The sequence below is a fragment of the Bos indicus x Bos taurus genome, chromosome 2, assembly GCF_003369695.1.
Source record: "Bos indicus x Bos taurus breed Angus x Brahman F1 hybrid chromosome 2, Bos_hybrid_MaternalHap_v2.0, whole genome shotgun sequence".
Lineage (NCBI taxonomy): Eukaryota > Metazoa > Chordata > Mammalia > Artiodactyla > Bovidae > Bos > Bos indicus x Bos taurus.
Genome location: NC_040077.1, coordinates 78773867 through 78786483, shown reverse-complemented (window position 1 = coordinate 78786483; position 12617 = coordinate 78773867). Strand labels below are relative to the sequence as shown.

At 44.7% G+C, this 12617-nt stretch overlaps 1 protein-coding gene across 2 annotated transcripts in view; it reads right to left on the bottom strand.

Annotated features, from left to right (window-relative positions):
- GYPC (glycophorin C (Gerbich blood group)) overlaps positions 1–1547 on the bottom strand; it is a 48907-nt gene extending 47360 nt beyond the window's left edge. Inside the window, exon 1 of one of the 2 annotated variants that reach the window (XM_027563030.1) lies at positions 1127–1547. In XM_027563030.1, the coding sequence (XP_027418831.1) occupies positions 1127–1163 (37 nt within the window). In that variant the 5' untranslated portion in view covers positions 1164–1547. The remainder of the gene's footprint in view (positions 1–1126) is intronic. The other variant, XM_027563023.1, reaches the window with a different exon arrangement.
- Between the last annotated feature and the right edge of the window lie 11070 nt (positions 1548–12617).

Here is a 12617-nt window from a genome sequence, read left to right as displayed (position 1 = left end):
ATCCAAACAGGCCTACTATCCTATTATTCCCACAAAGAATGATGAAACTGCAGCTAAGGGAGGTTGGCTGGCCTCAGGTTCCTGTAATAAGTTGCACACATGGTCCAAAAGCAGGCAGGGAGGAACTGGGAGCACCTCATGGGCACACACATGGCCATGTACACAGAGAGGCACACGGTGGACAAAGACAGACCCAGTGGCTCTCGCCCAGGCTCAAGAAAGAAACAAATGGAGTGTGTCTCCAGTACCCATAATCATGACCCTGTTAACTACTAAATGTATTACATTATAGACTCAGTCTCCTCTCTGACAGTTTCTAAGAATCAGATCTAGCCAGGGTAGGGAGGAGTGATCAACACTGGTTTTTTTTTTTTTGGTCTGTTTGCTTGTTTATTTTTTAAATGAAAATTTAATGTTTATTGCAAAAGCCCAATGGCGGGGGAGGGGGTGATGTTGGGGGAGGCCCAGTAACATTTCAGAACATTGCTTTTGAAAATCACAAAGAATCCCTGCGGGATTTCCTGTCCTTAAGAAAGCATGTGCCGGTTTTAAAAAGAAAGAAAACAGGCTCTGAAGAATTGCAACCGCCCAAACGGTCAAGGCGAGCCGAGCCGATCCCTGCAACATCTGCGTGTGGTTGGTTCCCGCCCGCCTGGGAGAAGAGAGGAGTCGGGAGTTAGCAGAGTTAACTCCGAGTTTCTCAGAACTCGCCTTCACCTTCCTGCCGGCGCAGTCCCGAAAACAACTTGTGCTTTCTCTGCGCTGCTTACCGATCTGTCTCTCCCTCTTCATTCTCTCAGGGGAAAAGTTCTGGCCACAGGCACTTCCCCACCACCACACAAAGAAACAGAAAGCCAGCGGGTGGCCGCGGGGACGGAGGTGGCCTCTCTAGGCCCGGGGCGCGCAGAGCCCGCGCACCAGGCTCGGGGGACCACGACCCCGCGATGCGCAGGGCGCTGCGACGCCCGGGTTCCCGCGATGTTCGGTGACGCGGTCGTGTGGGTCCCTCGCTGGCGGCAGCCAGAGTCCCTGGGTTCCTTGGCCACAGTTCGGGCTTGCCACCCCCCCCCCCCCACCGCCCTCTCGGTACCCGTCGCCCCTCGCCCCTCCTCCGGCGGGTACTCACCTTGCTGGGTCGTGGTCAGCGGCAGCTGAGTGCTCATCGCTGACCGGTGCGGGGCACGGCCAGGGGGACCGTGGCAAGGGTCGCGATCGGCCGCTCCTGACCCTCAGCAGCCGGAGGAAGCGGCACCTGTGTCACACTCCTCGGCGCGGACCGAGGGGAGGGGCTCCGGCCAGAGATAGGCAGACTTCATTTAGTTTTTTCTGCAGACTTGGCTGATGGGGTTCCCACCCATTTTTTTTTTTTTTTAAACACATACACCCGCCCACTTCTGAACTCTTCTGTGCTCTGACTTTCCTGCGCGAGAATCACATTTTTCTAACTAGTTTCTGTTTCTATCTGCAGCTAACAGATAGAGGTTGTGTTTGAGAATTACCCTGTGTGTGGGCTGAAAAGCGCCCAGACGTGACAAGATGGGCTTCCCGGATGGCCTTCCCCGCCGCCACGGTCCGGGACGGTGACCAAATAGAACCAGACTTACGTTGGAGTCTTGGCGGATCCTATGAGGCCTCTCAGAGCCGCGGAGCCTTTGTGGCCTGGGGAGAGTTCCTGGCCTCCTCGTGCCTTAGGGCAACTGCCCCAATCCATGGGCTTATGTTTGGGAAAGATTCCTAGAAAAAAGGGTGCTAAGACCCTGTGACTTGTTTGAATCACCCTTGTCTGAGGCTTTCAGACAGAGTGGAGTGTTTGGAGAATTCACTTTATTAGGCAATTAAAAACTCTACAGGGATTTTGACACTCTGGTTAAATGAACTCTACCCATCTCAACCAAAAAGAATGTTGTGTAATATATAGCATTATATTCTCTTCACCTCGCAGAGAGAAAGGTAGGGAGCTTCAGAACACGTCACCTTTATTTTAAATCCCTGTCCAAGGAAACACCCTGGCCTTCTCCTGTCTTTTCTGTGGGGTTTTCACTGCTGTTTACCTGACAGTCCTCATCTCTGCTGCAATTTCAGGGCACCTTTCCAGCAGTCTATGCAATGTGTGTGCAGTTGGGATTACCATCCAGATTGAACACAACTCAAGACTGCCCCCTGGAGGTGTGCAATGCAGATGCTCTGCCCCGTTTCTCCCAGCCTAAACCACTCCAGGTGTCCTTACTAGAGCTGCCTGTTTGACACAGTGGAAAGTATTTCTAATTCTCTTTAGTTAGATAGTGTTTATAGCTGCTACTAAGTTACTTCAGTCGTGTCCAACTCTGTGCGACCCCATAGATGGCAGCCCACCAGACTCCCCCGTCCCTGGGATTCTCCAGGCAAGAACACTGGAGTGGGTTGCCATTTCCTTCTCCAATGCAGGAAAGTGAAAAGTGAAAGTGAAGTCGCTCAGTCACGTCAGACTCTTCGCAACCCCATGGACTGCAGCCTACCAGGTTCCTCTGTCCATGGGATTTTTCAGGCAAGAGTACTGGAGTGGGTTGCTCATAGGTTATACAGCTTTAATCAAAATTCCACACTCAACATGTCTTATGGTGACAAGAAGTGAACTCTTCACAGAATGTCTTTGGCCAGGTATGGAAAATTTTAGTCTCAGTTTCCCTATCTGTAAAATGGATACAAGAACAATTACATTCCAGGTTTTAAAGAAGCGATGTCTACTTAATGACAGTGGGACAAAAAAGGCATTTAATAGAAGCTGGCAGTGATTACTGTAACAGTTTAACATTTTATTTTGTAATGCATGTAGGTTCATGTTGGATAATAGCATCGCCTGTGTTCAGTTCAGTCAGTTCAGTTCAGTCGCTCAGTCGTGTCCGACTCTTTGCAACCCCATGAATCGCAGCACGCCAGGCCTCCCTGTCCATCACCAACTCCCAGAGTTCACTCAGACTCACGTCCATCGAGTCAGTGATGCCATCCAGCCATCTCATCCTCTGTCGTCCCCTTCTCCTCCTGCCCCCAATCCCTCCCAGCATCAGAGTCTTTTCCAATGAGTCAACTCTTCGCATGAGGTGGCCAAAGTACTGGAGTTTCTGCTTTAGCATCATTCCTTCCAAAGGAATCCCAGGGCTGATCTCCTTCAGAATGGACTGGTTGGATCTCCTTGCAGTCCAAGGGACTCTCAAGAGTCTTCTCCAACACCACAGTTTAAAAGCATCAATTCTTCAGCACTCAGCCTTCTTCACAGTCCAACTCTCACATCCATACATGACCACTGGAAAAACCATAGCCTTGACTAGACAGACCTTTGTTGGCAAAGTAATGTCTCTGCTTTTGAATATGCTATCTAGGTTGGTCATAACTTTCCTTCCAAGGAGTAAGCATCTTTTAATTTCATGGCTGCAGTCACCATCTGCAGTGATTTTGGAGCCCCCCAAAATAAAGTCTGACACTGTTTCCACTGTTTTGCCATCTATTTCCCATGAAGTGATGCGTGTGCTAAGTGTACTAAGTCGCTTCAGTCGTCTGACTCTGTGTGACCCCATAGACGGCAGCCCACCAGACTCCTCTGTCCCTGGGATTCTCCAGGCAAGAATACTGGAGTGGGTTCCCATTTCCTTCTCCAATGCATGAAAGTGAAAAGTGAAAGTGAAGTCGCTCAGTCGTGCCCGACTCTTAGCGACCCCATGGACTGGAGCCTACCAGGCTCCTCCATCCATGAGTATTCATAAATAAAGCAACTGTAGTTATTTGAATGGCAGCTGGGGAATTGAAGCCAAAGACCAGCCAGGTAAGCAAAGACTGAGTCCCAAGGTCTTTGCACCTTGCTAATGGGAGGACATCACCAGATGGTCAACACCGAAATCAGATTGATTATATTCTTTGCAGCCAAAAATGGAGAAGCTCTATACAGTCAGCAAAAACAAAACCAGGAGCTGACTGTGGCTCAGATCATGAACTCCTTATGAAATTGAAGAAAGTAGGGAAAACCACTAGACCATTCAGGTATGACCTAAATCAAATCCCTTGTGATTATACAATGGAAGTGAGAAATAGATTTAAGGGACTAGATCTGATGAATAGAGTGCCTGATTAACTATGGATTGAGGTTCCTGACATTGTACAGGAGACAGGGATCAAGACCATCCCCGTGGAAAAGAAATGCAAAAAAGCAAAATGGCTGTCTGGTGAGGCCTTACAAATAGCTGTGAAAAGAAGAGAAGCGAAAAGCAAAGGAGAAAAGGAAAGATATAAGCATATGAATGCAGAGTTCCAAAGAATAGCAAGAAGAGATAAGAAAGCCTTCCTCAGCAATCAATGCAAAGAAACAGAGGAAAACAACAGAATGGGAAAGATTAGAGATCTCTTTAAGAAAATTAGAGATACCAAGGGAACATTTCATGCAAAGATGGGCTCGATAAAGGACAGAAATGGTATGGACTTAATAGAAGCAGAAGATATTAAGAAGAGGTGGCAAGAATACACAGAAGAACTGTACAAAAAAGATCTTCACGACCCAGATAATCACGATGGTGTGATCACTGACCTAGAGCCAGACATCCTGGAATGTGAAGTCAAGTGGGCCTTAGAAAGCATCACTACGAACAAAGCTAGTGGAGGTGGTGGAATTCCAGGGGAGCTATTTCAAATCCTGAAAGATGATGCTGTGAAAGTGCTACACTCAATATGCCAGCAAATTTGGAAAACTCAGCAGTGGTCACAGGACTGGAAAAGGTCAGTTTTCATTCCAATCCCAAAGAAAGGCAATGCCAAAGAATGCTCAAACTACTGCACAATTGCACTCATCTCACACGCTAGTAAAGTAATGCTCAAAATTCTCCAAGCCAGGCTTCAGCAATACGTGAACTATGAACTCCCAGATGTTCAAGCTGGTTTTAGAATAGGCAGAGGAACCAGAGATCAAATTGCCAACATCCACTGGATCATCGAAAAAGCAAGAGAATTCCAGAAAAACATCTATGTCTGCTTTATTGACTATGACAAAGGCTTTGACTGTGTGGATCACAATAAACTGTGGAAAATTCTGAAAGAGATGGGAATACCAGACTACCTGACCTGCCTCTTGAGAAACCTGTATGCAGGTCAGGAAGCAACAGTTAGAACTGGACATGGAACAACAGACTGGTTCCAAATAGGAAAAGGAATACGTCAAGGCTGTATATTGTCACCCTGCTTATTTAACTTATATGCAGAGTATATCATGAGAAACACTGGGCTGGAAGCTGCACAAGCGGGAATCAAGATTGCCGGGAGAAATATCAATAACCTCAGATATGCAGATGACACCACCCTTATGGCAGAAAGTGAAGAGGAACTAAAAAGCCTCTTGATGAAGGTGAAAGTGGAGAGTGAAAAAGTTGGCTTAAAGCTCAACATTCAGAAAATGAAGATCATGGCATCTGGTCCCATCACTTCATGGGAGATAGATGGGGAAACAGTGGAAACAGTGTCAGACTTTATTTTTTGGGCTCCAAAATCACTGTAGATGGTGACTGCAGCCATGAAATTAAAAGACGCTTACTCCTTGGAAGGAAAGTTATGACCAACCTAGATAGCATATTCAAAAGCAGAGACATTGCTTTGCCAACAAATGTCCGTCTAGTCAAGGCTATGGTTTTTCCAGTGGTCACGTATGGATGTGAGAGTTGGACTGTGAAGAAAACTGAGCACCGAAGAATTGATGCTTTTGTACTGTGGTGTTGGAGAAGACTCTTGAGAGTCCCTTGGACTGCAAGGAGATCCAACCAGTCCATTCTGAAGGAGATCAGCCCTGGGATTTCTTTGGAAGGAATGATGCTAAAGCAGAAACTCCAGTACTTTGGCCACCTCATGCGAAGAGTTGACTCATTGGAAAAGACTCTGATGCTGGGAAGGATTGGGGGCAGGAGGAGAAGGGGACGACAGAGGATGAGATGGCTGGATGGCATCACTGACTCGATGGACGTGAGTCTGAGTGAACTCTGGGAGTTGGTGATGGATAGGGAGGCCTGGCATGCTGTGATTCATGGGGTTGCAAAGAGTCGGACCCGACTGAGCGACTGAACTGAAGTGAACTGAATGGGAAGACGTCCCAGAACCTCACTTACAGAAGGCATGGCACCCCACTCCAGTACTGTTGCCCGGAAAATCCCATGGATGGAGGAGCCTGGTAGGCTGCAGTACATGGGTCACTAAGAGTCAGACACGACTGAGTGACTTCAATTTCACTTTCTACTTTCTACTTTCATGCATTGGAGAAGGATATGGCAACCCACTCCAGTGTTCTTGCTTGGAGAATCCCGTGGATGGAGAAGTCTGGTAGGCTGCAGTCCATGGCGTCGCACAGAGTCAGACACGACTGAAGCGACTTAGCAGCAGCAGTCTTTGGACATAAGACTAAAATTTGCTTAATTAATGTCTTAGTGAAAGTGAAGTTGCTCTGTTGTGTCTGACTCTGTGACTCCATGTACTGTAACCTACCTAGCTCCTCCGTCCATGGGATTTTCCAGGCAAGAGTACTGAGTGGGTTGCCAGGTAGGAAACGTTAAAAGCACTGAAAAAATGCCACAAATTCCTTATGGACAGGAAGCCCAAAACTAAGTAACTAAACAACTGAACAACAAGAGTAGAAAACTGAACAAACTATTCAGATGAGATACAAGAACAAAGTAGCGTTCTAAAACATCTTGGCTCTTTAGGGTTTTCTATGTAGAGGATCATGTCATCTGCAAACAGTGAGAGTTTTACTTCTTCTTTTCCAATCTGGATTCCTTTTATTTCTTTTTCTGCTCAGATTGCTGTGGCCAAAACTTCCAAAACTATGTTGAATAGTAGTGGTGAAAGTGGGCACCCTTGTCTTGTTCCTGACTTTAGAGGAAATGCTTTCAATTTTTCACCATTGAGGATAATGTTTGCTGTGGGTTTTTCATATATAGCTTTTATTATGTTGAGGTGTGTTCCTTCTATTCCTGCTTTCTGGAGAGTTTTTAATCATAAATGGATGTTGAATTTTGTCAAAGGCTTTCTCTGCATCTATTGAGATAATCATATGGCTTTTATTTTTCAATTTGTTAATGTGGTGTATTACCTTGATTTGTGGATATTGAGGAAGCCTTGCATCCCTGGGATAAAGCCCACTTGGTCATGGTGTATGATCTTTTTAATATGTTGTTGTATTCTGATTGCTAGAATTTTGTTAAGGATTTTTGCATCTATGTTCATCAGTGATATTGGCCTGTAGTTTTCTTTTTTTGTGGCATCTTTGTCAGGTTTTGGTATTAAGGTGATGGTGGGAGGGGGGGTTTAGGATGGGGAATACGTGTATACCTGTGGTTGGATTCATGTTGATGTATGGAAAAACCAATACAATATTGTAAAGTAATTAGCCTCGAATTAAAATAAAAAAATTTAAATTAAAACAAACAACTAAAACATCTCGGCTCCATCCTTAAGGAGAGAATGTCACTGCACCCTGGGCTACCAAGGAGCTGAGGCTTTGGGACTCCATCTGGTTTTGTGCCTTTACTGCCTTCTAGCTGGGTAACACTTAGCATTTTACTTGACTTCTCTGAGCCTCATATTTCTCATCTCTGAAATTGTGGAGATCTGCAAAGCTTGGTTGTTATGAGTGATACATTAGCTAGTTAATCATGAAACAGACAATATGATGTCTTACTCAGCACATAGGTGTTAAAGTTACCTGTTTCCTTCTCCTTCACTGGAACACTTGGTTTATGGTAAGGACCCCAGGCAAATCTGAAAAGAAGGTAAATAGTATTTAATAGTCCATGGGATCTCAAAGAGTGGGACATGACTGAGTGACTAAGCACACAGCACAGTATTTAATAGTCAGTGGTTCGGCTAACAGGGACATATTTGATATTTTAGAAGATTTAACCATGAAAGTACTTACTATTAAAGAAATGAGGACTATTTTAAAAAGATAAAATAATTATATGAGACATTAGATAATATGGCAAGAGTCTGACATTAAATCACAGAAATGCATTACTAGTGTGTCTTAATGTGTTAGATATTTATTAATGAGGTAAAAAGCTCAGCTCTGTCTTGAAACAATAAAGCAGTTCTCATCTCACTTAATCCCGATGAATACCTTCAAACAGGGTATTGTCAAGGGCCCATTTTATTTTATTTTTAAATTAGTTTTTTATTGGTGTATGGTTGCTTTACATTGTTGTGTAGGTTTCTACTGTACAGCACAGTGAATCAGCTATACACATACATATATCCCCTATTTTTTAGATTTCCTTCCCATTTAGGGCACCACAGGGCAGTGGGTAGAGTTCCCTGTGCTGTACAGTAGGTTCTTACTAGTTATCTATTTTATCCAAAGTATCAATAGTACATATATGTCAATCTCAATCTCCCAGTTCATCCCTAGCCCCTTTCCCTCCTGAAGGACACATTTTAAAGGCAAGAAAACTGAGGTTGGGAACAGTGACAAAAATTTGATCACGGCAGTAGAACCAGGATTGAGTCTCAGCCCTGGAAGACTCTAATGCATGTAGGACAGGGTTGGTGTAACCCTCCTACAACCCTCCAAGGGATAAGAGGGTGCAATGGAGGCCATGTTGGGGATTTCCTCTTCCTTCCAAGCACCATACAAGGTAGGAGTTGCCCACAGGAGGTGTACCCCTGCCTGCTTTATCCCCACCCCAGACTAACATGCACTTGCTGCTGGTCCCATTCTTAGGAGAGGGCTATGAGTTCTTAGAGGCAGACGTGGACAGATTTTACTTGAGGCCTTTACTTTTTTAATTTAAATGAATTTCTAATAAAAAGTTTAAAAATTCTAATAAAAGGTTTGTCCTTCATCAAAGGAATAGATGCTCTTTGTGTAAAAAAGCTAAATGGAGAGGAAAAAAAAAATCAAACCCAATTCGAACAACAGCTCGTGAGCTCTGGTATCTGTCATGTATCAGTTACTCAGTCATGTCCGACTCTTTGTGACCCCACAGGCTGTAGCCTGCCAGGCTCCTCTGTCCATTGGATTTTTCAGGCAAGAATATTGGAGTGGGTTGCCATTTTCCTCCTCCAGGGGATCTTTCCAACCCAGGAATTGAGCAGGTGTCTCCTGTGTCTCCTGCATTGCAGGCAAATTCTTTACCTGTTGAGACATCAGAGAAGCCCCAATTTCTGGACGTGAAGGTATTTTTATTTCTAGCCTCTTTTTGAGGTGGGGGCCATCTGTGGACCTTTGTTTTGTACTACTGAGATTTTCCTGCCTAAAATTTCCCAGGTGGCACTCGTGGTAAAGAACCTGACTGCCAATGCAGGAGATGTAAGAGGTGCAGGTTTGATCCAGGATTGGGAATATCCCCTGGAGGAGAGCATGGCAACCCACTCCAGTATTCTTACCTGGAGAATCCCATGGGCAGAGGAACCTGGAGGGCTTACAGGCCATAGGGTGACAAAGAGTCAGACACTGCCAGTGACTTAGCACACAGCACACGTGTAATTTTGAGTGCTGAGTTTTCACTCCCAAACATTATGTCACAACTATTTTTCCATTTAGAAATATGAAAGAATTTTAATTCATTTTAATTACTAAGTTATTTCCCTTTCTTTGTTAAACACTGCTGTCATAAGCCCTGTGAACATAAATATCTTCATTTCATGTATTTTTCTCTCTTAGCTAGTATTCCACAAGTGGAATTACTGAATCAAAGAGTCAGAGTGTATTTAAGGCTTTTGATATATTCATGAGCTGTGCCTATAACAATTTGTATTCTCCCCAGTCAAGAGTGCCAGTGCTCATCTCATTAAGAATTAAGCACTAGATTTTAAATCATTCTGTAGATTCTGTAGATGAGAAACATGTATTTATCTGCGTTTGCATTTTCTTGATGACTTGTGAGGTTGAATATGCTGTCATAGGCACATTTACAAATTATGTGTTCTTTTAGGTGAGTATATTTTTCATGCTATTTCCAAATTCAGAGAGGGAGCTAATGTTTTTCTTATTGATTATCTGAACTCTTAACACACAAAAGGCAGCATTACTTTTTCATGTATATAGCAAATATTGTCTTCCTGGGTTTTTTTCTGGTTCTTCCTCATCGGCATAGAAATAGTTTGACTTAGCTGATGGATAAGTTGGCAACTTATCAGGAAAGCAGACTGTGGCTCTGTATATTTTAAGAGTAGTGGAGAGAAGGGATTTGGTTCAGTAATGCTGCCACAAGTTGTGAGTATTGAGGAGCGTGGAGAGCAGGGTGGAAAAGGCAGTGCACAGAGAGGTACAGACAGACCTAGGGCAGTACCCCCCCCACCACACACACTTCCCCAGTAAACCCACTCCTTCTCCAGTAGCACACAGGACTTTCCAAGGAGGAGTTTTGGTGAGGAGGTATGAAGTCTGAGGGGGAGGGAACCTGATGTTGGTTGCTGATGCTGAGCTGCTAGCCCACTTTGATCTAGACTTTGCTGAAGGCTGGCCCTCAGCTTGCCAGGCAGAGGAGGGTACCCCAAGTTCAAAGTTAGTGAGACTGTGAGACCTCAAACCACAGTCCATGCCCCTGACTTACAGGGCACCTCATCCAAGGGCAGATCTTGAAGCACCCATAATGGTCTGTCTCTGACAGTTTGTAAACTGAACCTAGGGGAAATGGACTGCATAGAAACCCAGCAGAAACATCAGGTAGTCTGAGATAGTTTGAGGCTACCATAGGCAAAAATCTCATGCAGCGGGGTACAGCTCTAATGTTAATCTATTAGGAGCTAGGATTGAAATGAGCCAGGAAGCTTCATGCTGGGAAGAAAAACAAACAAACAAAAACCAAACAGAAGCAAAATAAATAAACAAACCCGAAACCAACCAAACAAAGAAACCAAACAAACAGGAAGAGCACAGAGAAATGTGGGGGTGGAGCTGGCTTGAATCTTAGAAGAGCCTGGGTAAAGGGCACAGCCTGGAGCTCAGCCTGGGTGGTTCCCACACAGTGGGGAATCTGTGAATTTTCAGGGAAACACATCCCCGGAAGGCATAGGATTATGTAGATGGAGACAATTTCCTGAAGGCAAAGGATGTGCCAGACCTGATGCTACTTTGAGGACTCTCATATGTGATTATTGCGAATGTCACAGTGTCCTTACAAGGCAGGAGATGGTTTATTTTTGTTTGTTTTTCCTTTCCATCTTCTTCATTTTACAAGAGGGGAAACTGGGCACCAGAGAGGTGAAGTAACTGCTGAGGTTCACACAACTACTCAGTGCAGGCTCTGCTGTGGGGGAAGGGCTGTCAGTTCACTCTCCTTAGGACCCTTCCCGCTCAGCCTGTGTTCCTTGGCGATTCACTGGTTTCCTGCTCAGCTTGATAGGGTTATTCATACCTGAGGCAAGAGGCAAAAAGTTGCTGGACGAATTTCCACTTGGTCCCCTCAGAACACAGGGAAATAGAATTTTCCAGCATTTAGTGAATTACAAAGTTCCAGGGAGCCCTTTTTGGGTTACAGACCTTTCCTCTGGATTTAAGTCTGGATATCTTAGTGAAGTCTTAGTGAAGTCGCTCAGTTGTGTCCGACTCTTTGCGAGCCCATGGACTGTAGCCTACCAGGCTCCTCTGTCCATGGGATTTTCCAGGCAATAGTCCTGGAGTGGATTGCCATTTCCTTCTCCAGGGGATCTTCCCAATCCAGGGATCGAACCTGGGTCTCCTGCATTGTAGACAGATGCTTTACCGTCTGAGCCACCAGGGAAGTCTGGATATAACTGAACTAAAAAATGGCTTCTCCAGCTGCTCCCAGCTGAACTCTTGGCCCAACAAAGGAAGAGTCAGCTTCCTCCTCTTTTACTGTCTTGGGCCCAAGACGAGGGAGGAATTCTGGGCATGGGGTCTGTGACTGGCAAGACGGAGTGGTGATTCTATTTGCTGTGAGCCCCACTTATTTCATGCCAGAGCAATGTCACTAGCAAGGAAGGACCAGGATTGGGAATGTGGTGATAATGACTTCTCATTCGTGGGTCACCACTTGCCCCTTTGCCAAGTGTCTTTGACTCCAAGGTTTTCTCATGTGCTAAGTGGGGTTAATGATGCCTCCATCTGGTGTGCTTCTAGGGAGCTGTTGCAGGACCCCCTTGGAACCTCACACATTCATTAAGATGATAAGGTACAGGCTTCACAGCACTGTCGAAAAAGTTTAAAATATCATGTGAAATAAACACACACAGACATAAATGTGTGTCATGATCTCCACCAGATATAATTGGTCCACCTCCAGATGATAATGGTCATAGCAAGGCCATGTGGATGTGAGTGACTATTTCTTTCCTTTATAAGTTTCTGCAGGGGGGTGGCTCTACACAATAAAATTAGTGTATTTCATACTCTCACTTTCGATAGCCCATTACAATTATATGAAAGGAACAATAAAAGAAATTGGTTTCCATTTTGCAAAAAGTCAGACATGACTTAGTGACTGAACAACAGTAACAACAAACTATTATAAATAGAATGAATAAATAACAAGGTCCTATTATATAGCATATGGAACTATATTCAGTATCCTGTAGTAAGTCTTAATGGAAAAGAACATGAAAATAATGTATGTATATACATAGGGCTTCCCCTGATGGCTCAGTGGTAAAGAATC